The 24,208-nt window shown below is 38.1% G+C and overlaps 1 protein-coding gene across 2 annotated transcripts in view; it reads left to right on the top strand.

Annotated features, from left to right (window-relative positions):
* Positions 1 to 24,208, top strand: part of STK33 (serine/threonine kinase 33) — a 155,947-nt gene that overhangs the window by 70,825 nt on the left and 60,914 nt on the right. For both annotated transcript variants that reach the window (XM_040630753.1, XM_040630752.1), the window contains exons 2-6: positions 10,417 to 10,806; positions 11,919 to 12,032; positions 16,078 to 16,191; positions 18,469 to 18,573; positions 23,129 to 23,267. In XM_040630753.1, the coding sequence (XP_040486687.1) occupies positions 10,582 to 10,806; positions 11,919 to 12,032; positions 16,078 to 16,191; positions 18,469 to 18,573; positions 23,129 to 23,267 (697 nt within the window). In that variant the 5' untranslated portion in view covers positions 10,417 to 10,581. The remainder of the gene's footprint in view (positions 1 to 10,416; positions 10,807 to 11,918; positions 12,033 to 16,077; positions 16,192 to 18,468; positions 18,574 to 23,128; positions 23,268 to 24,208) is intronic.

The raw sequence follows: 24,208 nt of genomic DNA, 5'->3' as shown, positions 1-24,208 counted from the left end.
CTATTTTTATTTTAGGAAATCAAGGAAAATTTAACATTAATATTATTTTTTATGTCATAGAGGACATTTTAAAATCATCATAAAAAATTTCTTTTTAATTGAAGAGAAAAATTTCTTCTCCCCCAAAAAGAAATCCTCTCTGTTCTCAGTTGCTTTTTAAAATCTTGAACCTGTCAGTGCAATTGTGTAATCTAGTAATAACATGCCTAAGGCTTATTGCCTTTTCTTGGGCAACAGTATCAGCAAATGATGTGCTCTATCGATTTTAATCACATTGTTTTTACAGTTCCATTGCAAGATTTTGAAAACTCACCAAGTAAATAAATCTGTGGATACAGACACCTCCTTTCTCTGAAAATCTCTGAAAATTTACATATTATTCCTTTTTGATCAGTTCTGAAGGTAATATGTAAACTAGTAATATTTTGAGAGAATATTTGGCCTTTGCTAGTCGAAAACATTCTGTTTGATTTTCAGCATTATCTATTTAAAAAAGAAAAGTCTTATGAAGGTGAGATTTGAGCACTTGTAGCATTCAGAATTTAACATATAACTAATTGCGCATGGGCTACTCTAGCAAGCCATTCCCTCAACAACTCAGCTGCATACATCTAGAGCAAGTTCTTGTAATTGTATTCTAAGCTAACTATGAGCTAATTAGGTCACAATTTGTGCCTTGGAACCCATGTAGAACAATAGTTGGAGAATTAGACTGAGAGATTGTTACTGACTGATAAAATAATTTTCTGATGCTACCATCCATTGGGTTTTGACAGAGTTTCATAATAATAATAATAATAAAAACTTCCATTTATTTAGAGCTTACAATGTATCAGTGTTTTACATACTGTTATATGCTATCCTTATAACAATTCTGCCATGTAAGTATATAAACATCATCTATGTATATAATTTGCATATGAGGAAGCTGGGACCAGATAGGTTAAGTCATTGGTGGGGAATTTGAACCTTGGTCTAACAGTAAAACTTGGGTTCTTTTTCATTACCAAGGGCAAACACATTTCATCTGAAATTTTCTGTATATGTAAAATGGAATCATTCTGACACTTGTGAGATTTTAATGCTCATAAGTTATTTAGAAATTTGTGGTCTTTTGACCCTAAATAGTAGAATACTGGTATCCTGTTTTTTGGGTCTGATATAGCTTTGTTTGTAATAGTGCTAAATTTGGAGTACGTGTGTGTGTGTGTGTGTGTGTGTGTGTGTGTGTGTATAAAATAAATAACAGTATTTTATGTGGGCTTTATAGTGGGAAAGTATCTTTGGTATTTTTTTGTTAGTTTGGAACTAATTAGAACTTGCCATTTACATTGCAACATTGACTCTAGTGAATTTGTCACTAAATTCTAATTTGTTCATATGGCAGTTGATTTTGATTGATTATACTGGCTGGAGCCTATTCTTCATACTTTTGAGCTTTATAGTTTATATTTTCAGCAGACACAGATATCCTGTGTCCCCTCCACTGCTAAGTTTCATATACTTGGAGAAGTAGTGTTGGCATTTTGGTGGCCACTCCCTAATCGCTGCAGATCTGTGGCTGATTCCTGTCAGGGTTGGAAGCGCTCACCTAAGATGATTCTATTGTAGCAGCCCTTTCTTTTTGGCAGCTCTCTCAGAATGAGAACCTTGTGTCCCTCTATCCCATCTGTCTTTTGTGCCTGGTGGAGCCTGTCTTCTTCAGTGAAGACACTCTTGTTTAACCTTGATCTTTTCTGAAAGTGCTTCTTCTTTCTTCTTGTCTTAACCCAGGTGGGTCTTTCTCACTCTCATTGTTCTTGCCTTCACATGGAAATCACCTTTTTCCACTTCTCTGGAACTGTAGACTCTGGGCCCTTGCATATGCTGGTGTCTGTCTGGAAAGCTTTTCCTTTACTTGTTCACCAGGTGAACTCCAATTCATTCTTTAAGACTTACTTTGAATATTATGTGTCCCATGAAACCTTCTGTGACCTTTCCCTCAGCAAGTCTGTAATAATGATTTTTAAAACAATAATGTAGTATTTCTACCAGGCAAAGTACTAGACATTTTTGAAGTGTTATCTAGTTAGTCCTCACAAAAGTCATTTAAGATAGTTAACTACTATTATTTCCACTTTACATGTGGAGGAACTAAGATAGTAAGTGGTGAAAAGTAGAGTTTGAATTCTGGTCTCTTTCATTCTAAAAATTTTTTGTTTCCCACTAGACTTTGTTACATCCTTAATCATTCCCTCTTTTGTATCACTTTTGTACGTTGTACATACCCAGCATTATCTTTATCATAATCATTGTTAGGCCCATATCTTGATAATATCTTTATCCCCTGTACCCAATACAGCCCTTCGTATGTAATAGGTATTCAAAAAATGTTTGCTGGATACATACATAAACTATTAGATGATTGGATTCTCAGTTGGCCTGTTCTCCTACTTGGACCCCTGGTGCTTTTTGCTTATTGCCCTTTGGATACTCTTTTTGGCCAGACTTACAGAACCCTAGCAATTAAGTACCTTTTAGGTCTTATTTTCCTGATCTTTCCTAGCTTGCTGAAATTAACAGCCATGACACGCTGATTCCTGAGATACGATATTCTAAATGCTTTTGTCTGGCGATGAATCGGGTTTGTGTGCTACAGATAAATGGCTCGTCACTAGAAGTATCTCTACTTGAGGTCGTTTGGCTAGGGATCCTGAGAAGGTTAACGTATTTCATATAATTTGTTTGACTGTGATGTACATGTTTTATTATGAAAGAAAGAATGAACCAGTTATTGCTAATTATACCATCTGCCAAAAATAGTGATCTTTTATTGACTATAAGGATCTTAGTAATAAGGTTTATTATAGTTGTTGGGAACTGGCCTTAGCCAGCAGAAACCCTTCGAGTTTGACAATATGGTCCATCCCTCAAGTAAATACTTATGTGTTTATAACCTTCCAGACTCCTGAAAACCACAGTCTTGAGTAGAATATAAATATGGGAGTACAGTTATAACTTCTTGTCTGATAGGGAACTTTTCAGAAGCTGGTGGAAATTTAGAGGATTGGGGTCAGGACTGGTGTGGGGGTTTCGGTGTTTTGCTTTAGAAAGAGAGCTTCAACATAGAGTGAGGGTTTGGTTGTAGTGTATTTTTTTATTTTTTTGTCCAGGAGACTTCCACAAAGATTTTCTGATTTTGTTTGCATGACAGGCCACTGGTCCTCTTACACTAGGTAATGACATTGGATATTCTATTGTTTCCATCAATTAGTAAATGACTTTCAATCAATAATCCTCATTTAATGGAGACCTACTGGACACAAGATGACAAGGTGACTAGAACTTAGTTCTTGCCCTGGAGGGGCTCACAGTTAAGAGAAGTAGTCTTTGTTGTTGTTTTCTGTTATTAAATTAATGTTATATCTGCAGCAACTTGAAAATAGGGATCATGGAATCTGCTGTTGGTGTTTTGTTGTAGACTGTTTGGAGCTGCTGAGTTTGCACAGGAGGAAAGCCACCCAGATACGTCTGAATTGTGCTCCGGTATTGGAAGTCAGAACGCCTTCTCTGATAGGGCACGAAACAGCTGGCTTGAAGCCTGATACCACACATTGTCTTAGCTAGCTAAAGAGTTTCATGGGAAGTTGCTGGCTTTGGAAACTTCCTCTTTTTTAATATTTCTGGGAATATTTGACACACAGGGAAGGTACTCTAACCACACAGTTTAATGTATATTAACATATTTTATTAATGCAAAATTATTAATCAGTGCTTGATAAATGAAGCTAGCAAACCTTTCACATTTACCATCAAATTCTTTTTTTTTCTTTTTTTTTTTTTAAAGATTTTATTTATTTATGTGACAGAGATAGAGACAGCCAGCGAGAGAGGGAACACAAGCAGGGGGAGTGGGAGAGGAAGAAGCAGGCTCACAGCAGAGGAGCCTGATGTGGGGCTCGATCCCTCAACTCCGGTATCACGCCCTGAGCCGAAGGCAGACGCCCAACTGCTGTGCCACCCAGACGCCCCTACCATCAAATTCTTAATCTTATTGACCCATTGCTAATTGGATTAAGATTGCCGGATACATATTTACTTTTTTTTTTTAAAGCTCTACTCTCTCAGAAAATTTCAATTATATAATACAATGTTATCAACTATAGTCACCGTGTTATACATTAGATTCTCAGACCTTATTCATCTTCTCAGTGAAAGTTTGTATCCAGTACGTGAGGTGAGGGACGTGTTAATTACCTTGATGGGAGAGCCCTTTCACAGTGTACAGGTAGATCAAATTACCACGTCGCATACTTAGTATCTTCTAATTTTATGTGTCAGTTGTACCTCAGGAGAGCTGGGAAAAAATACTCCTGAGTACAAAAAGACTATTTTCTCTTAAGCATGCTGGATGGAGCACAGCTGAATACTCATGCCACAATCCTCAGTGTGGCTCTACTTCGCTTCTAGAGTGTTGGCGGTGCTGTGTATTTTGACTGCCTTAGCTGCACGTGGGCCATGTGCTAACTCTTCACCTGTTATTCCCTGATTTCATGAGTGGGAAGGAAGTGTTCTTCCTTTTTCTCACAATACCGTTTCTTCTATACTTTATTTAGCTTTTTCTTTCCTAGTCAGGGCCACTGCTCCTTAGCACGTCCAGCCTTCCAGCTCACCCCCTTCCTCTTCATCATCACCCTGCACCCATGGTACATTCTAACAGTGCTGTTCTGTTACAGGTGAAATTCAGATTGGCTGAGGTGAGTTTTGGGGCCGTAACTAGTTTGGCCTGGTCTGTGGTAGGAAAACAGGATCCCCATTATAATATTGAACCTCCCCAGTGAGCTGAGGTCAGCTGCCACTTGGTTCCTTTAAATGTCTGCTTCACCCCAGTTGATCATCAGAAGTGATTCATCTTTATCGACTTTTAGGGCTAGAAGGAACCTGAAGACATCCTAGTCTATGCTTAAAGACCTTCTATGGTTTCCTGCCAACTGACCTTCTAGCCTCTTCTTGGACACGTCTGGTGACTGAGAGACAGTCTGTCCTTTTATCTTTGACAGTTCTAAGCGGTAAGAAGCCCTTTTATGTTAGATTGGCTTGCACTCCCTTTTTGAATCTCACGGAAGCCTAATTCCTTTTGCCTAATCAATCCTTTTCATATTTATGAAGAAGGCCCTCACGTTCTTTTTGAGATGTCCCTCTTTCATAGGACCCATCTCTTTACTTGGATGACTCTTCCTATATAGCAGCCTATTTTTCTGCCTAAATGATTTGTGATTCTGGCTCTTTCCCACAAAATGAACACTCAGAAATGTTCATTTTGTACAAGGATGGGCCTGTGCTGGCAGAAAGGTACCTGACTGGAGGTTGCCTATAATGTACAGGGAAAAAAGACACTGGATAACAACAGGAAAAAAGTCAGGGAGGGGTCTCTTGTTTTTCTCCAGGCCCTTTAAGCCGAACTTCCTTAGTGAAATCTCTGTTCGTATCTTAAACTGTCAGTGGGACCACATTTAAGACTGTCTCTCCAGATTACAGCTCAAACAGTGAGGTATATTATGCAAATTAAAATACGAAAAAAACATAATTGCACATATAAGCTATTAAACATTTTTAAACATCTCTGTAATGATGTAAATTTTGAACCCACTGTAAATCCTCTTATAAGACAACATAGACTTATCCTTCAAAATGTAGCACTATGATCTAGGAAGCTCATTTGGCTCCTCTTTCGGCTCTGTAAGCATGTTGGGAAAACAAGTAGTTGAAAGTGAATATACAGTCATTCAGCTCGGTCTGCATGTCGGACAGTCCATAGTTCTTTTTCTTCACTTGAATGGAACACATTCTTGACTGAATTGACTGACTGTTTAGGTTCCTTGTAGACACAGTCTTAGCAAAGAAAACTAAAAATTGCTTTTGGGGAAGAAAATTGTAGCTAGTTATATCTCATAAAACCATTCTTGTGTTCATTTTCTTGAGGAAATTGCTGTGAGTGTATCTTCTAGGGCCAATATGTAAGAGGCCTTTTTTTGCTTAAATAAAAGCTCAGAGATTTTCTGTATCAGAGTTGTTCCATTGACTTGTCTTAGTTCTGCAAATAAAATGAAAACCTCTAGTCAAAAGAAAGCTCACACTTCAGTTAAATACTGACATAATTTGAACTTAATTTATTTGTTTATATTATTAGTCTAATACCTATGTTGTCCAGTCTTTGGAGACACAGAGAAGCACTATTATGGCAGAAGCTTCTTTGGTTTTCTCATACATCTTTTTATACCTCAGGTCCTGTTGAAACACAATTCCAGGATTCCATAGAAAAAGAGTTATTCATCTCTGAGTTTACATAAAGATAGGTTTGCAATGTTTGATTAATTTTATGCCTCTAAAATATGAATGACATCATTTGGCCTGCTAGGTAGATTTATTTTAATAACAAATCTTTCAGATCAATTCATAAATGAGAAAGAAATAAATGTGAGTAAACATTTGTTCTATTTTGGTTTTTAAGCTAAAATGATTAGAATCCAGCCAGCCAAAAAGAAATTAAATTTGAAATCTAATTCTTGTCAAGAAATTTTGCATGCAGCTATTCAACCCATTGTTTTAGAATCGCTGTGGTGAGAAAGTAGAGCATGACTTTGCAGATGTAGTGGTTGGCAGGTTGGAGAGTGGAAAAGAAACTCAGTGAGTAATGGGAATTGCTGTGCCTTCGGAGTATAGCTCCTAAATACGTGTAGGGCAATGGATCAATCAGAAACCGGAGCCGGAAAGTACTCAGAAGTCCGCATCAGTGTCAGTGACACGATGAGAATATGATTTATTTTGAGAAATTGATGGAAAAATTTAAGGAAATGCTTTCTGAGCAGAGCAAAGAAAAAGATAATTGTTTTTAGATCCACAACAAAAAAAGCCATCTTGAAAATGGGAAATTTAATATGTACCAATTCTGTTGCAAGTTTGTAGATAGATATATAGTAAAATTTGAAGGCTATGGTAAGCATGCTTTTAGGAGTACTGTTTGTAATGAAGGAACTCAGCTACACTTTAGATAAACCTTCACATTATGAACTCTTCTGTCGGTTCCTTATGAAGAGTACTGTAAAGTCAGGGTTCTTCACGCAGGCATCAAATAATGCCTTACACATCTTACATGGGACTTTCCTACACCCGCAGAGAGAAAACACTAGTTTTCCTACACAGCAAAGCTGTTATTTGCAGATCTACTCGACTGCTCTGAGTCATTGATGATTACAGGCTTTATATTTAACTTGAAATGCAAAGCATTTTCTTCTAAGGCCTGAAGTGAAATCATTTTGCAAAGTGTATGTAGGTACATTCTGAGTTTTCTTTGTCTTGTTACCTATACTTGAAAAACAAGGTCTGACATTTGTAAGAAGTGTGTGTGTGTGTGTGTGTGTGTGTGTGTGTGTGTGTGTGTGTTAGGGGCCTCAGGTGCGTTCTCTTTTCCCTCCACCTGTCTGGAGAGTACTTTTTACATACCTTTTGCAGTGTTTGCCATTGTGACTTCGATCACAGCAGGGAAGGTTTTGCACACAACTTCGATGAAAGGTCGCACTTATTGGGATGACTTGCCCATTTCTTTCTATCTGAAATCTTAGAATATGCTGTGCACATTACCTGGGGGTAAATATATGTATGGCATTTAGGATTTTTGCATCTATTCACAAGTAAGATGGGCCGGTAAGAATGCCTTTTCCTTTTTTGAGAACACTGCCCCAGTCAGATTTTGGTTATTCTTGCTGAGTGAAAGGAGCTGGATGGCTTTTTATTACTCTGGAGTAGTTTCTATGGGAATCATCTGGTCCCTGAAAGTAGGAAAGAACTCTGGTAGAGAACTTCTTGAATGAAATGATAAGTGCTATGAATAAAAATGAAGTGAGGGAAGAGGGCAGAGTGAACAGGCCTGTGGTTTCAGATGAGGTAGTTAGAAAGGTTCACTCAAATGAGCAGAAAGCACCACGAAGAGAGGCAGCAAAGCCATTCAGATGCCTGTGGGAAGAGCACCTTGGGCAAAGGAAACAGAATGGCTAAAGTCATAGGAACAGAATAAGGTTGACATATTTGAGGAACAGCGAGAATGCTAGCCTATCCAGAGCAAGGGAGATGACGTAAGATGTGAAATCTGAGTGGTAGTGAGGAGTCTGTGTATTTGCGGCCCTATAGGCAAAAGTCAACGAAAAGTTCTTTGTTCTGTTCATCTTAAATTTTATTCTTTAATCATGTTTTTCGGTTTTTGATTTGACTACTCATGTGTATTTTTATCCTTTTTCTGTTTTTTAATAAAGGTTTAATAATATACTTTTTTTTTTTTTAGGTACAGCTTTGCTTGCACTTTAAAAGGTTCATGGTCATAAGTCACATGGCCATCTCTAAGCTACAAAGGAGTCTGGGAAATGGAGATTTTTAATGAGTACATTGCAGTCCTGGTCAAAATCAGGATTCTGTTAGTAAGGAATAATGGAAGAATAAATATTGGATAAACTACTAGCAATATTTTTCGTAAAATCCTATGTGCCTGGGAGATTTTCCTGTAGATTCTATGCTATGCAAATTGTTATCAAACATTGTGAGATGGAAGATACCCAATTTATTTTATGAAACCAGCCAGAAGCTTGTATCCAAACTTAACAAAGATGGCTGAAGGGAAAATTATAGACCAGTTCAACTTATGAATATAACTGAAAGCTCAAAATACAAATGTATCTGTTTTTCAACATTAGAAGACTCATCCATCGTGATTATGTAGGGTTCAGACTGTAAGTGCAAGAATGCCTTAATAATAGCAAGCCTTTTTAAACAATGCAACATATCAAAAGAAAATCCAATAAGAAAAAACATGATAATCACAATAGATAAGGATTGACAAAAGGTGGTACTCATTTCTGATTAGAAAACTAGTCTTATTAGACATCTAAAACTAGAAAGACATTTCTTGAAGGACACAAAGATATCTAACTTCCTCTTCTGGGCAAGTTTATTCCAGTTCAAAGGACAAAGGTATATTCCATATATTCCTAGCCTTATCAATCTGTGACTGCAAAATATAGTTTTATGTAATATCTGAAATAGTATGGTAAAAAAACATCATAAGGTACTCCCAGTTACCTCTGGAAGTTTCTCAAGGTACTCTCTTTTATGTACTGCAGAACACATTTCTCTCTCCTTCCTCAGCTCACATCTTTCCAACTTGCCACCAGATAGCTGCCAATAACTCTAGTTAGGCAGAATGTGGGAAATACCTGTTTCTACGCTCAGGGAAAAATAGCACCCAAGAGTTCCTTTTTCTGCTGTTTAAGTACAAAAATGAAGGCACTTCTAATATTGCCTTTGAACTTTCAGAAATAAGTAGGTTTTTTTTTTTAAGATTTTATTTATTTATTCGACAGAGATAGAGACAGCCAGCGAGAGAGGGAACACAAGCAGGGGGAGTGGGAGAGGAAGAAGCAGGCTCATAGCGGAGGAGCCCGACATGGGGCTCGATCCCATAACGCCGGGATCACGTCCTGAGCCGAAGGCAGACGCTTAACCGCTGCCACCCAGGCGCCCCCAGAAATAAGCAGTTTTATAAAACCAAATTATCTACTTCTTTGTGAAAGGCGTTAATATGAATTTGCTCTAATAATAAGCTGAGTAAGGTTTAATATTTGAAACCCCAGTAATAAATGATTTATACCAGTATTTTTAAGCCTTTCTTATTTTCTTATTTTTTATTTTTTGCCACAACCACATTAAGAAGGAGGGGGTGGTGGATGGGTAAAACAGGTGAAGGGGGTTAAAACGAACTTCCAGTTACAAGTCACAGGGATGTAAAAAATACAGCACGGAAAATACAGTCAATATTATTGTAATAACTGTATGGTGACAGACGAACTAGACTTATCTTGGTGATAACTTTGTCATGTATATAAATGTTGAGTCATTATATTGTTTATCTAAAGCTAATATAATGCTGTATGTCAATTAAACTTCGATAAAAAGTGTCTTATGTTGTGACTGAGTACATACACATACACAAACATTCTCCACCTATATATCTTATAATTAGAAGTTTCATAGACGTTACCAAGGATCTATGCGAAATGCTCATATTATCTTCTTAGAATTAAAAAAAAAATTGATGTCAGCCCACCAAATTGATTTCCTTAGACCATGCTTTTCAGCAATTTTATGGTTCTGAACAGAAATGATTCTTTCAATTGTTAAGTAAATAAAATGTCTGGAGTTCAAGAATTAAATTTTGAAAGATGACAGTCCATTGGTTTTTAGAAATGTGTCCTAATCTTGCTGTAAATATTAACTTTTCATGCATAGGCGGGATGCTTTTGGTGTTAGTTGCTAGTTTTTCTCTGATTTATAGGAGTGTGATAGAGTAAGAAAGAACTTCCTAAATTATGATTTCTTTTCTTTCTACAGCTCTCATGCGTGAATGTAAGTGTAGTGCGGCATTACCCTAGGACCTCGCCAACTGGAAGTCACAGTTCTCACCATCGGCTTACCATATCCCTTTCGGTCTGGCTCTTTTCCTCAAAGAGCGGGAACGTCTTTCCTTCAAGTTGTGTTTGTTGCAGAGTTAAGCAAATGGCCAATAGTGGCTTTGGTAAAAAATCCACAAAATGCTCCAACTGTTCATCTACTTCCAAGAAAGGTTCATTTTTTGTATGTGCCTGTAAAACAAGGCTTTCTCCAACTTCCGTGGTGGAAATGTCCCAAGCATCAAGCATTAGCAGCTCAGAACGTATGGTTTCACCGGAGAGGGTAAAAGAAAACCAAACCAGCATAGATAGTTCCTCTGGGAAAGATATGGTAAGTATTGAAGATTCTCTATCCCAACATAAGTTGGCACCCCATTTCCTAATCCCATCCTTAGATTCGTCTGTATTCCTTGGGCCTTTGTCAGCTAATTCATCGCCTTCTTAACTATTAAAGGAATATTCTTTCTTACGTAAGAGGAGAACAAAATTAGTTAATGATTTCTTCTATGATATTTCCATCCACTGCCAAATTAGTTATTTGCCAGGATCATGAATAATTTGGAATGTTATTCCAGCTTCTTTAATTTTTAATGGTTTATCCAGAAATGAATTGGTTTTCAATTTGGATTAAATCTGAATTTTGGGGCATTTTCTTCAACTGATGCAGAATGGGATTTATGGATGTAGCTACATATAGAGTGATTATTATTTAAGACAATTCCTGGTTATCTGGATGGGATATCCAATATATTTTGCAAAGCCAATTTGCATTAATTACAGGCTATGACAACCTGGTTGGACTGGTTTGGGGGTATTCTACCTTTCTAGAGAAAAGGCAAGTGTGGAGGATTGTAGTTGATACAGCACAACTTTGGAGACAGAGAGCAGTAAGTTTAAGAACAGTTGGGTTCCCAGTCCTCAGAGTTGTACCTTTTTCAAATTTTCAACTGCAGCTCTTACTTTTGATTTACATTATGGTATAGTTATTGCCGTATAGGCATCTCTGAGTGTCTTGTTAATACATTGTTTTCATTCAAAGGACATTTGGTGAATGCTTGGTCAATAATTTTTTATATATAACCTACTGGGGATGATTGTTATGTTTTGAAACAAGGGTGATTGAGAAAGCTCTGAAGTTGCCTTCTCATGATTTTAAAGAATCATCAGGTAAATTCTGTTAGATTTGTGATGCAGTTTATCATGTGGACTTGCCTGGATTCAAGGGATTAGATTGAACGGCTGGTTGCTGATGGTCCTTTTTAGCGTAATGAGCCAATGAATCATACAGAGCTTAGAATTTTGAAAAGACAATAAATAGAATGGCATCATTAAAGATTTGTCAGATTACTGAAATTAGCGTTCTTATTTTGTCAAGATACAAGCACATTGTATTTGTACTACAAGTATATTATATCTTAATTTTTTTATTCCTTTTGGTGTAAGCCCTCAAAAACCTCAAACATGAAGAGAAAAACATCTCAGCAACAGTGGAGTCGGGGCAACATTACAGAAGGAAAGATTCCTCACATAAGGATGGACCATGGAGCTGCAATTCAGGTACACAGAACGCAAAGTGAAACTGCTAGAAACGTCTAAGTCGATGGTTAATGCCAAAAATGATTTAAAAATTAGTCTCTAAGGAAAGGAAGGGAGAGGGGCGCCTGGGTGGCACAGCGGTTAAGCGTCTGCCTTCGGCTCAGGGCGTGATCCCGGCGTTCTGGGATCGAGCCCCGCATCAGGCTCCTCCGCTGGGAGCCTGCTTCTTCCTCTCCCACTCCCCCTGCTTGTGTTCCCTCTCTCGCTGGCTGTCTCTCTGTCAAATAAATAAATAAAATATTTAAAAGGAAAAGAAGGGAGGAAAAGAGAAAATTTACGAGTTTCAAGTATGTCAAAGTCTTTACAAAAGAAAATGCAGACTAATTATTTTTTCTGTTTATAGAGGACCAAATAGACTTTAATTAAAGCAAAGGGCATTTTTATTAGCAAAATGAGAACATTTTGGTCTTCAGGGCTTGCCTGTTGCTGAGAGCAATCTTGGAGTCTTTGTGTGGACCTCTTCAAGACAGATGACTTGAGATGGTTTGGCTGTTCATTTCTTTGATGACTGGTAGTGAGGCCAGAATTTCCCTTGTGGACCCCTCCATTTTTTCTAGCCTCTGATTGGACGGATCCAATATGACTCTTCCAAGGACTCTAATTATTATGGATTGAATGTTATTATCCTTTTAGAAATTAAAATGTGTTCCTTTAACATCAGATTAAAAGAACCACAATAAGAACAACTACAAGAAGAAAATTGCATTAATGTTAAATAACTTTAAAAAGTTGTTCCAAGAGATATTTGACAACTTACTTGAAGGGATCAGAAAAACTTCCTGAGTAATTCTAACTTGAAAAGTTTTATTCTCCTACTTTAAATAAAAGGTCTGGATTTTGTTTTTAATCCACAAATTTACTGAGTTTTGAACTTAGCCATAAGAGCTTTTATAAAAAAAAAAATGTACTCATTGTAAAATAGTAGGAAAATATAGATAGAAAAGTGAAAAAAAAATCATGAGCCAGATCGAACCAATTTTAGCATTTATTACCTTTATTTTTTCTGTACATGTATAAATGTTATTCTGTTTTTTCTTCTCAGTTTTTTCCCGTTTTAAATTATGAAATATTTCAAATATATACAAATTTTTAAGAAATAACTTTAACTGACATAATTGAAGTTTTTCTCCTTCCATTAAATGGACAGGCTCATTGTAAAGTTTTTAAACATTTCAGAAGAATATAAAAAAGGAAGTTATAGTCACCCAAAATTCTACTGTCCGGAGATAAGTACTCTTAATATTTAGATGAGCATGTTTCCAAATACCAGTGTCAGCAGCCTCGCGCGCACACGTTCACAGTGGGATCATGTCGTACGTGCTCTCACACCCCACACTGTACCACGCGCTTCTACAGCAATAACGGTATAGGTCTACATTAGCATTTTTGTAGCATTCTCTTTAAATTATTACAAACAAGAAGCCATTTTCTCCTTATTTTCACCACGATGTAATGATGTCAAAGCAGTTAGTTGAAGAAAAAGGTTAGTTTATAAAACTAATTGGGCAGCTGGTCTATTTCTATATCCATTCCTCATTTAAAACATCCAATTTAAACGGTATTAAAATACTGTGTCCACGTTGTGGTTCTGTATGTTTAAAGAGCCAATGGGAGTTGAGTTTTTAAAGAAAAGTTGGGGAGATGGTTATAGAGTTTAGATCATTTTGTTCTGTGGAAAACAAAATGGATACATGATCATTTAAATTGATATTGTACTCATTTTTCATAATATGTAGTTGGGAGTTGGATATAAATATAAAAAAAATAAGGTGTTTTGTCTTATTTTAGTCATCTTAGTTTTCGACTTTGATTCTCACTATTAAGTGGCAGTAAGAAGAAGGAGGAGCCCAAGTAATCACAAATCATTGAAAGTAGTGCTTTGGGGACCATCCCTTGGGCAGGATGTACGCTGGGGGAGTCTAGGAGTCGCCATTCACCACACTCAAGACCAGAAATCCAAAGCTCTTCCTCCAGGGTTCAACTCCACGTAGCCAGTCTGTCACTTCTCCTACAGGGGTATATATGTAGAGGTTCCTGACTGGCTGGCTTGCTGACTGGATTTATCGATTGATTCATTCATTTACCAGTTCACTCATTCATTCCATATTTGTACTACTGTTCCTTTGGAATGCCTTCCTTGCTTTGCTTGGATTATAGGAAAAAAGTTCTCAATTATTTGCCTTTGTTCCCTCACATGCCAATCTCAGAAGCTACCTCTTTTGTAATATTTTCCCCTATTCTCCCAGCATTCTAGCTCTGGTCTCTGGCCCCAGTGTTGTTTTGTATTTTTTTTTTTAACTTAAGACTTTTTGACTTAAGTAATAATCTTGTCTCTTGAGCAGAGTCCAAATTCTGAGAAAACAGGAATTGTGTTTTATCCATTTTTGTACAAAATATGTATCACAAGGAACTATCTAAGGAAAGTCTAAGATGTTGAAGCTGAACCAACCTTCCTTCCTTCCTTCCTTCCTTCCTTCCTTCCTTCCTTCCTTCCTTCCTTCCTTCCTTCCACTTTCCCCCTATGTGCTAAGCACGAATCTTTTACCTACAAAATTTCAGTGTAGGCTTTTTAAAGGAATCAAAAGGAACAGCTTCTTAAGAAGCTTCTAGACCATCTTGGGAGAAAAACATGAACCAAAGTGTTTATAAGAAAGAAAGTAATAATAGTGCTTGAGGCCCAGTGCATAGGCGCTGAAGGAGGTCAGAATAACGGAACAGTCACCATGGTGCAGAGTCAGTCAGGGAACCCCGTCGTGAGCAGGTAGGTAATCAGTTGGGCATTAAATCTTTTCCTGTGAAAGTAAGACAGGAGTGTAAGCAGCAGAAGATATGAAGACTAGCAGCTAATCTATCTGTTGTGTGGTAAGGGTGAGAGTGGTTGGAGAGAGAGAGAGTAGCATCTCCGGGAAAGGCTTTGGCTGCTGACCCAGCAGAGGCTTTGCCTAGTGGCATTCCTTCAGCTCTTTTGTCATGTTCTAATCCCCAGGCGTGATGTGTCCAGAAACCCTGCTCTTATTAATGCCCTGATATTGATTCGGATCAAGGAGACTGACTCCCCCCTGCCCAACCAAATTCACAAGAAATCGAAGTATTAATGAGTTACTTGTTCGTTATTTTACAACATGGCACCGTGCAGAAGAAACTTTATCATCTTTAGGGTTACACTGTTGTTAGCAAAAACAGTGCATTTTTTTTTTTAAATAATATTAACTTTTATTGAGTGCTTATTATGTCAGGCCCTATTCTTTTTTTAAAAAGTTGAAATGTAGTTAACATACAATGTTATATTAGTTTCAGGTTTACAAGTTAGTGATTCGACAGTTCTGCTCATTTCACTATGCTTATCATGGTAAGGGGAGTTACCATCACAAGTTAAATAATAAGATGAAGGATTCTTGGTCTGGATAGTGTTACTATGGATGGTTTTTATTTTCTTCCCAGTGCTGACTTATAGTAAAATTTCTATCAGTTACTGTTTTTCTAAAACAAAAGGAATAAAAAACAAAAGCAATTTTCGATAGAAATAATGAAGAGGAAGTGCTACTTGGCAAACAGAAAAGCCGTATTCAGTGGTTAATAGGTGTTGATTTTATAGTATAGCTCTCAGAATTTGGGGATAATTTCTTTGGCGAATGTATTTTATGCACACAAACACGCATATCTATGCATCAATATTCCATTCGTCCTTTTTCTTATGAAGACATTTCCTTAATATTGTAGTTTGTAAGAGATTCGTTTTTATACTTTTGAGGTTTTCCATATTTCTCCATTAGGATTTTTATGGTTTTCCTCCAAAGGACATTTAATGAAATTTGTCAAAACTTATTTTTGCTTAATTAAGATATGTTTATTAATGCTGAAGCAAAGATGTGGTATCGTCTATTTGATTTTACCCTGGAGCAGAAACCCTCTTTCCTTGGGTGGATATCTGTCAGTATTATGTGTTCAGTTTTAATACCTGGTGAATGGCAGAGAGAGACAAAAGGAGCTCTTATTTTTTATCCAGGAATTCTATACCTTTGGGAAAATCTTGGGACAAGGGAGCTTTGGAATGGTCATTGAAGCCACGGACAAGGAAACAGAGACTAAGTGGGCAATTAAAAAAGTGAACAAAGACAAGGTAAGACTTACCAGCAGCACCGCACTGAGGACACAGCGCCGCGGCAGGGTGGGGTGGGCGGTAAGGTTTTCACACTGACACAGCTGACCCTGAGGGCAGGGCCGGGGCTGTCGCCCTGGAGAAGTGTGGCCCTTTCCCTGGCCTTCTAGGAAGGGACCAGTTCTTGAACTCAAGCAGATGAGTGCTATCTGGGAAAAGCAAATGAAGGATTAACCAACATAACCAATATAACCATAGAAAGGTAAAGTTCTCCGGAGTGAGCTGAACGTTAGGGCTGTCTCAGTCTGTGTGGTTTTAGGGCGGTGAGATGGCTTCGCCAGACCTAAGTCCCAGCACTGTCTCCTGCTGTATGTGATTCTGAACGACTTTCCTCCTATCCTTTCCTCTCCTTTGATTCCCCGTTTCCCCATGTGATTATTTATCCCACCTGCTCTTCTGGTTTGAACCATTTGTTTGGCAACTATGAAATACACTGTTGACTTGTAGCCACTGTATTGCTCACCAGATTTCCTCTGGAGTGGACAATGACTGGGCTTCTCTTTAAGGGGGGTTCTAGCTTCTCGGGCTAGATGTAAACATCTGATCATTTCATTCACTTTAAAGAAATTTCTGTGCCTGGAAAAAAACAAAAAAGACAAAATGTCGTGTTTTTTTCTTGGGCTTGTGATGATAAATATTACATTTACAAAATGAAATAGTTTTATATATTCTTTAAAACAAACTATAGTAAATTACATACCATTTCTCCCTGAAGTTTAATAAAGTAATATATACATCTTAATAAAGGGAGAGCTAGAGCCCTTCCAGAAATCTTTAGAATTCTAGCATCATGGTGCTCCATGGGATGTTATTTCCTTTGCCCCTTTGGTGTCAGGTAGGGTAGGGGCCAGGTTTTAGGGTTACACAGCCAGGTACCTGCTTGCAACTTTAGGAACTCATCATCTTGCAACATATATTGTTGATGAGCGTTTACAAACACCAGGATAGTCAACTACATTTATATAGTTACATAGGAGTTGGACAATTTATTATTGCATTATATGTAGGTCAAGCCATTTGGGGAGGGTGGTAGGAACAGAATTGAGACTGATATTAGGAGAACTTGTGGTAACTTTCCACATCTAGTCTAGATAAGAATTCACACCTAGTTACTTTTTCTCTTGACCTTCTAGGATAACCTTACAATGTGACTTTCATCCTCCACGGGTAGGGCATAGTGGGCAGGTAGTTTCCTACTCACTCTGGAGATAGTAACTGGTCGAAGGGTAGAGGTCATTGGAATCGGGGATGGCCCTAGCTAAAAGGTTAATTAGGTGAAGTTTGCCTGGTGATCCATCCCTTCCCAGTCCTTTAGGAACTATTATGTATTCTCCAGACTTGCTGGGGGCATGGGGAGGGGAGAGGAGGGATAAGACCTCTGTTCCCCTTTCAGGGATATTTTTCTGTGGATGAGGGCAATGCTTTTCTTCAGATAAGGATGGTAATTTAGATATCAATAGGGGTGATGATTGGGGTGGGTAGTGGTGCTGAGGGTAGAAAAAGCCCTCCCAGAATTTCTTAGATGACTTTGTAGAAAATCAATTGCACCCTGACTTGTGCCCCCTGGGGTGTGCCTGCCCTCAGTTCTGCCATCAGGTACGGTTAAGGGGACACTTGAGGAGATAGAGCTAGAGTTAAACTGATCTGAAGTCAAGATCTCTCTCTCTCTCTCTCTCAGGTAATTTTGAAGCTGAGGGTATCAGAAAGTGATATATTGCAGGGCTAGGTGTAGAATCTCACTGCCTATTATTTCTTTTCTATATAAATATATTTACTTTATATATATAAGTATATATAAATACAATCAAAACAAAACAGTTACAAAACAGAAGAAAAACATTTTGTTTTTATCTTCTCCAAATGATGTTCCTGAAAGGAGATTTTGGTTTTATTGTGCTAACATCAAAGGATTAACATGATTTTGAAGGAACTACCGAGAGGCAAATTCAAAATTGGAATAATTCTGTCAGGGGACAGAGACCATGTTGTAGTTAATTTATAGAAACAGTCCAAGAAACAGATGTGGCTTGAGGCCAAATTATATATAACTTAAAATTGGACAAAGGAAAGAAAGACCAGAATTTAATCTTATCATGGAAATAAGTCACATGTTATCTTTTGAAAAAGGAACTTCTCCAGAAAATGTAGGGAAAAAATGCAAAAATAACTGTAACTTTTATATTGAGGTATGTAGTAGTGACATTCATATGTGAAATCTCTGCGCCCTCATTATGAAAGGCTGGAAGCTCTGCTGTGAAGTTGCTCGAACGGGAGGTGAACATCCTAAAATGTGTGAAACATGAACACATCATACACCTGGAACAAGTGTTTGAGACGCCTAAGGTAAGGCTTGATCAGATGCTGCATTTCACAGTTGTTATTATCACACACGGACATCGTTCCCTCCGGAAGCAACCCCTGTGGGCACAGTTGCTCACGTCCTGGCAGGTGTCTGTCACCGGGGATTGATGAGGGCATTCTGGAGGACTTTTATTATTGATTATATAATTAGGTGTCTGATGATTAGATTGATGTCTTTAGTGATATTTCTGGGTGGCTTGTTACAAACAGATGCTTAGAATTGAAACAACTTCATGCGCAACCAGGTAGTGACTAGAGCTTCCTTAGAGATGCCCTTCCTTTCACTTTGGTCTTTGGTTTCTCCGTTAGAGTCTGTCGGAATATTGTCATTGTTTGCAAGGTTAGCTTTCTAATAGAGTTGGCGTGGGTATACTTGGCACTGTGCGGAAGATATTGTATCATCTGTGTTTTACCAATGTGTTTAATTGTTCTGCTTCCCTAGATGTTATCATTCTTCTTTTTAAATGCCCGTAACTTTCCTTTTCAGTTGTTGTGAAGCCTGGGTTATTTGCCATTCTGCTTCTGGACTGTTCAGTGCCTGTGGGTTTGGCGCTTTCTCTGCTTGGAGGCAGGATAATATGTGGTTAGGCATGTGGACTCTGCTGTCAGATTGCTGGTGCATTTGAATCCTGGCTCTACCACTTATTAGCCATGAGACTATGATGTTACTCAACCTCTCTGTACTTCAGTTTCCTCATCTGAAAAATGGGTTTAATATTCATATCGACCTCATTCGGTTGTTGAAGGATTAAATGGGAAAATGGATATAAAGCATCTGTCTCTTTAATTGTTAGCTATTTTGTTTCCATTGTCAGTCTCTAAGGCAGAAATAGTCTGAGTTATGTATCATGCTTGATTCATAGCGCTTAGTAACTATGAAAGACCAGTTATCCTGTGTGGGAGCAGTACACGGCAATGGTGCGAAAGTCTACTCAGTTCAGTTTCAGAGTCGTGTGTTGCTCTTTACCATCAGTTTTAAGCAATTTGATTTCAGATACCTCGCTATAGTTTCCCTCATGTTTCTTGTGCTTGGGGTTCATGAAGCCTCTTGGATCTGTGAATTTATGGTTTTCTCAAATTTAGAAAATCTTTGGCCATTATGTGTTCAAATATTTTTTCTACCTTCTCCACCGTGGGGACTCCACGTACCCATGTTAGATTGCTTGGTATGGTCCACAGCTCACTGATGCTCTGTTCACTTTTATCAATATTTTTTCTCTCTTTGTTTCATTTAACAGATTTTTCATCGCGATGTCTTCAGATTGAGTAGTCTCTTTCCCTGTAACATCGTGTGCGCTGTTTCTCTTTTCCAGTGGAGATTTGATTGGATTCTTTTGTGTATCTTCCACGTTTTCACTTTACATGCTCAGTATTTACTTCTCCTTCTTAAATATAGTCATAATAACTTTTAATGTTCTTTTCTACTAATTTATCATGTGTGTCATTTCTAGGTCAATTTGGATTGATTTTTTTTCCCATTATGGGTTATATTTTCCTTCTTGTTTATATGCCTGTTAGGTTTTGATTGGACACTAGATATTTTTATAGTCTTATAACTACCTTTGAGCTTTATTATAGGACACAGTTATTTGGAAACAGTCTGATACTTCTGAAGCTTGCTTTAAGCCTTGTTAGATGGTACCAGAGCAACCTTTGATCTAGGGCTATTTTTTTCTTTCTAAAGAGAGAAGACCCTTTGAGAGTACTCCACCTGGTGTCCTGTGAATTATGAGATTTGTCCCACTCTGGCTGAGGGGAATACAAGCTTTTCCTGGCCATGTGTATGCTGTAGTGATTGTTCTCTCTGTTGCTCTTGCATGGTTCCTTACCTAGCTTCGGGTGGTTCCGTCATACACATGAACTGAGCAGTACTCTGCTGAAGACTTGAGGGGGAGCCTCTGCAAATCTCTGGAGCTTTCTCCAAGTACAGCTTTCTCCTCTTTGGTACACTGTCCTGTGAACTTAAGTTGTCTTGGCCTTTCTGGACTCCCAACTTCGTTTCCTCAATTCATGGAGACTGTGGGCTCTCCTTGTATTCCTTCTTGCTGCCCTATGGCCTAGAAACTCTCTCCGGGAAGTAAGCTGGGATGATCATGGGTCTTGGTTCGTGTGTGTCCCGTCTTTCAGGAATCATCGCCCTTTGCTGCCTGATGTCTAATGTCTGAAAATTGTGGTTTTATAGGTTTTGTCCATTTCTTAAGTTATTTCAGGAGGGAGGGTCAGTCTAGTCTCTGTTACTCTATCTTGGCACAAGTGGGAGTCCAAATCTAGAATAGTTTGAAGACAAAGGAAATCATCATCTGTGACTGGTTTGCTGGGGTTTTTGTTTTGTTTTGTTTTGTTTTTGTTTTTGTTTTAATGCATTGCTGGCCCTTGCTTGATTCACCAGATCAGATCTGCCTCCTCCCAACCCTAACTCACACAGATGCCTAGACCTTCTCTGAAGCTATCTTAAAAATGAATGGAAATTGTCACTTGAGTGGGTAGGTTAAGGTATTAGTTCGGTGATCTAGTCAGAGTTTCTTATGGTTTCTTGTGAGTCTAAATGTTCCCAGATCTACACAATTATTTCTAATAATTATAAAAAGACTTCTAAAAAAACTTTTATTGTTATAATTTTTATCAACTTACATATTTAAAATTGGTATCAATTTATATTGTAAGCACTGTTAAAGTCACTTTTCTTTCCAAATAGTTCACTTACCATTTTATGTACCCATGATCCCTGCAGTGCTATCAGTAGGAAAAAAATGGCATAGTTCAAAAGCTTATTTATGTGTTAGACTTTGCACAATTCTTTAGTTACTTTTGAAATTCCAAAGCATCCTGAGGTTTAGTGAATCAGAATTTGACTGTTGGAAGAAAGGGTGTTAATCTTCTGTTCCTGTTTCCATGCTTGCTGACTAAACATAGAAGTTGCATTAGTAGTGGCTATGGAATAGAATCAGACCCCAAAATCTTAAAGAACATTTACAAAAATTTAGCAGAGGATGGAATGGAGACATGGAGGGTAGTCTATGAAAGGTATGAAAGGTATGAAATAGGGGCGCCTGGGTGGCGCAGTCGTTAAGCGTCTGCCTTCGGCTCAGGGCGTGATCCCAGAGTCCTGGGATCAAGCCCTGTATCGGGCTCCTCCGCTGGGAGCCTGCTTCTTCCTCTCCCACTCCCCCTGCTTGTGTTCCCTCTCTTGCTGGCTGTCTCTGTCTCTGTCAAATGAATAAATAAAATCTTAAAAAAAAGAAAAGAAAGAAAGGTATGAAATAGGTATGAAAAAGGCTTGTATTTTAGTTGACTGTGAATCTTTTTGACTCAAGAAATGACTTGACTTTTGGAAAACCTAAAGTGATCTTAATAGACATCAACAGAAAAAGCAAATATGGAAGACACATTTTGTCCGTGGCTTTTTCCCACGTATACCTAATTAGTTACTAAGTCCCACTGTTTCTTCCTCTTAGGTATTTTTCACGTATTTGTTTTCTTTCCCTTCTTGTGTCCATTCTGTACCTCATATCTACCCTCCATAAGCAGAGGTCAGCACACTATAGCATGCAAGCCGAATCTGGCCTGCTGCCTATATTTTTATGGCCCACAAGCTAAGTTTTTACATCTTTAAATGACTGAAAAAAATTTATAAGTAATATTTGATGACATGTGAAATGTATATGAAACTAGAATCTCAGAATACATAGATGAAGTTTTGTTGTATTGTTTATGGCTGCTGTTACGCTATCACAGCAGAGCTGAGTAGTTGCAAAAGAGGTTGTATGACCTGTGAACACGAAAATATTTACTATCTGGATCTGGCCTTTGGAGAAAAAGTTCACTGAGCCCTGCTGCATGTTACTGTTGGAATGTTCATTTAGAAATGCAAAATGGATCGTAGCACACATCTTTCCCCCCACTCCAGACACCAGCTTAAAAAACTTGAGTGGCTCCTTACTGCATATGGAGAAAAAATCCAAACTCCTCTACATGACATCCAAGAGTCTTTACAACCTGGCACCAAACTGTTTTTTCTAACCTCAGCTCTCACCACTGCACTCTTCTCTGTCCCACCAAACTCCTAATGCTGTTAACACAGAGACATTTGTTATCCTATCAACAGCCAGTGCCGTGTCAGTCTTTGGATCTTTGCAAATACCATGCGTTAAGCCCGTTCTTAACCCACATCCTCTACCCATAAATCCCTGTTCAGTTATCCAGACCTCCCTTTAATATCACCTGCTCAGTGAGCAGTCTTTAAGCAGAGACTTCTTTCTTCTATGACCTCACACCTCCTCTGTCTGCACTCACCACCGTATTGTATTTATAACTCTGCTGTGAGCTAGAGGGTACGAACTGTGCCTTCTGCCTCCTTGTTCCTCTAGTATCCTGCACGGTTTCTTGTACATGATAGATAATAAATAATTTTGAATAAGTACATTGATGATTTAGGCTGTGATCATATTTCTATGATATATGTGCAACATACAATATTTTTAAAATCCTCAACTATGTAATCTTCTCTTTCTCTCTCTTTATAAATGTATCACGTCAGAAAATGTACCTGGTGATGGAGCTTTGTGAGGATGGAGAACTCAAAGAAATTCTGGATAGGAAAGGGCGTTTCTCTGAGAACGAGACGAGGTGGATCATTGAGAGTCTCGCATCTGCTATAGCCTATCTTCACAAGAAGGGTAAGAAGGGGGCCATCTAGCTCATTGACTCCACGAATGCACATGGTGCTTTTGTGTTAGGGTGGTTGTAGTCAGTGCTCAGAGTCACAGAAATGATCCCTACTAAAATAGAAGATTTCATTTGAACATTTTTCTAGATTTTTTTCTTTCTAAAACTTTAATTAAATATAATAAGTATATTTTAATTAGAAGCAAGGCAGGTATGCAATTACGTTGTACACAGACAAGGATGAATATTTCTGTTCAACAGTTTGGAAAGCAGCTCATCTTGTCAAATCAAAAGTAGACAAGTCAGTAATAAAAGTGAAATTTCAAAACACTTCTACTGTATGGAAGTGTTGAATCACTACATTGTACACCTGAGACTAATATTATAATGTATGTTAACTGATTAGAATTTAAATAAAAACTAAAAAAATTCTATATATTCTTTTTTTTATTTCTTAGAGTTAATTTTTAGAGCAGTTTTAGACTTGCAGCAAGATTGAACAGCCGTTACAGAGCTATCCCCTATGCCCTTGCCCACACACGCCCAGCCTCCGCCTGTTACGACATCCCCACCAGAATGGTCTGTGTTACGAGCGATGAGCCTACGCTGTCACACTGTAATCACCCAAAGTCCATAGCTTACACTAGAGTTCACTCTAGCTGGTGTATATTCTGTGGGCTTTGACAAGTGAGTAATGACGTGTATCTACCATTATGGAATCACACAGAACAGTTTCACTACCTTAAAAGCCACATTTAGAAATTATTCTAATTCCTTTACTGTTTTTGGTGTTATTGCTGCTGCTTTTCTTCAGGCTCCTTTTTTTTTCTTCAAGGTTAGTTTGTCTTCACGTGTGGCTTTAGCACCTTCTCATTTTACACATGAGGAGAAGTTTGTTCCCGAGAGGTGAAGTGACGTGGTGACGTGCGGCCCAGCTAGTACTAGAACCCGG

Source organism: Ursus maritimus, unplaced genomic scaffold (genome assembly GCF_017311325.1).
Source record: "Ursus maritimus isolate PB19 unplaced genomic scaffold, ASM1731132v1 scaffold_16, whole genome shotgun sequence".
Taxonomy (NCBI): Eukaryota; Metazoa; Chordata; class Mammalia; order Carnivora; family Ursidae; genus Ursus; species Ursus maritimus.
This window is presented reverse-complemented; position numbering and strand designations above follow the sequence as displayed.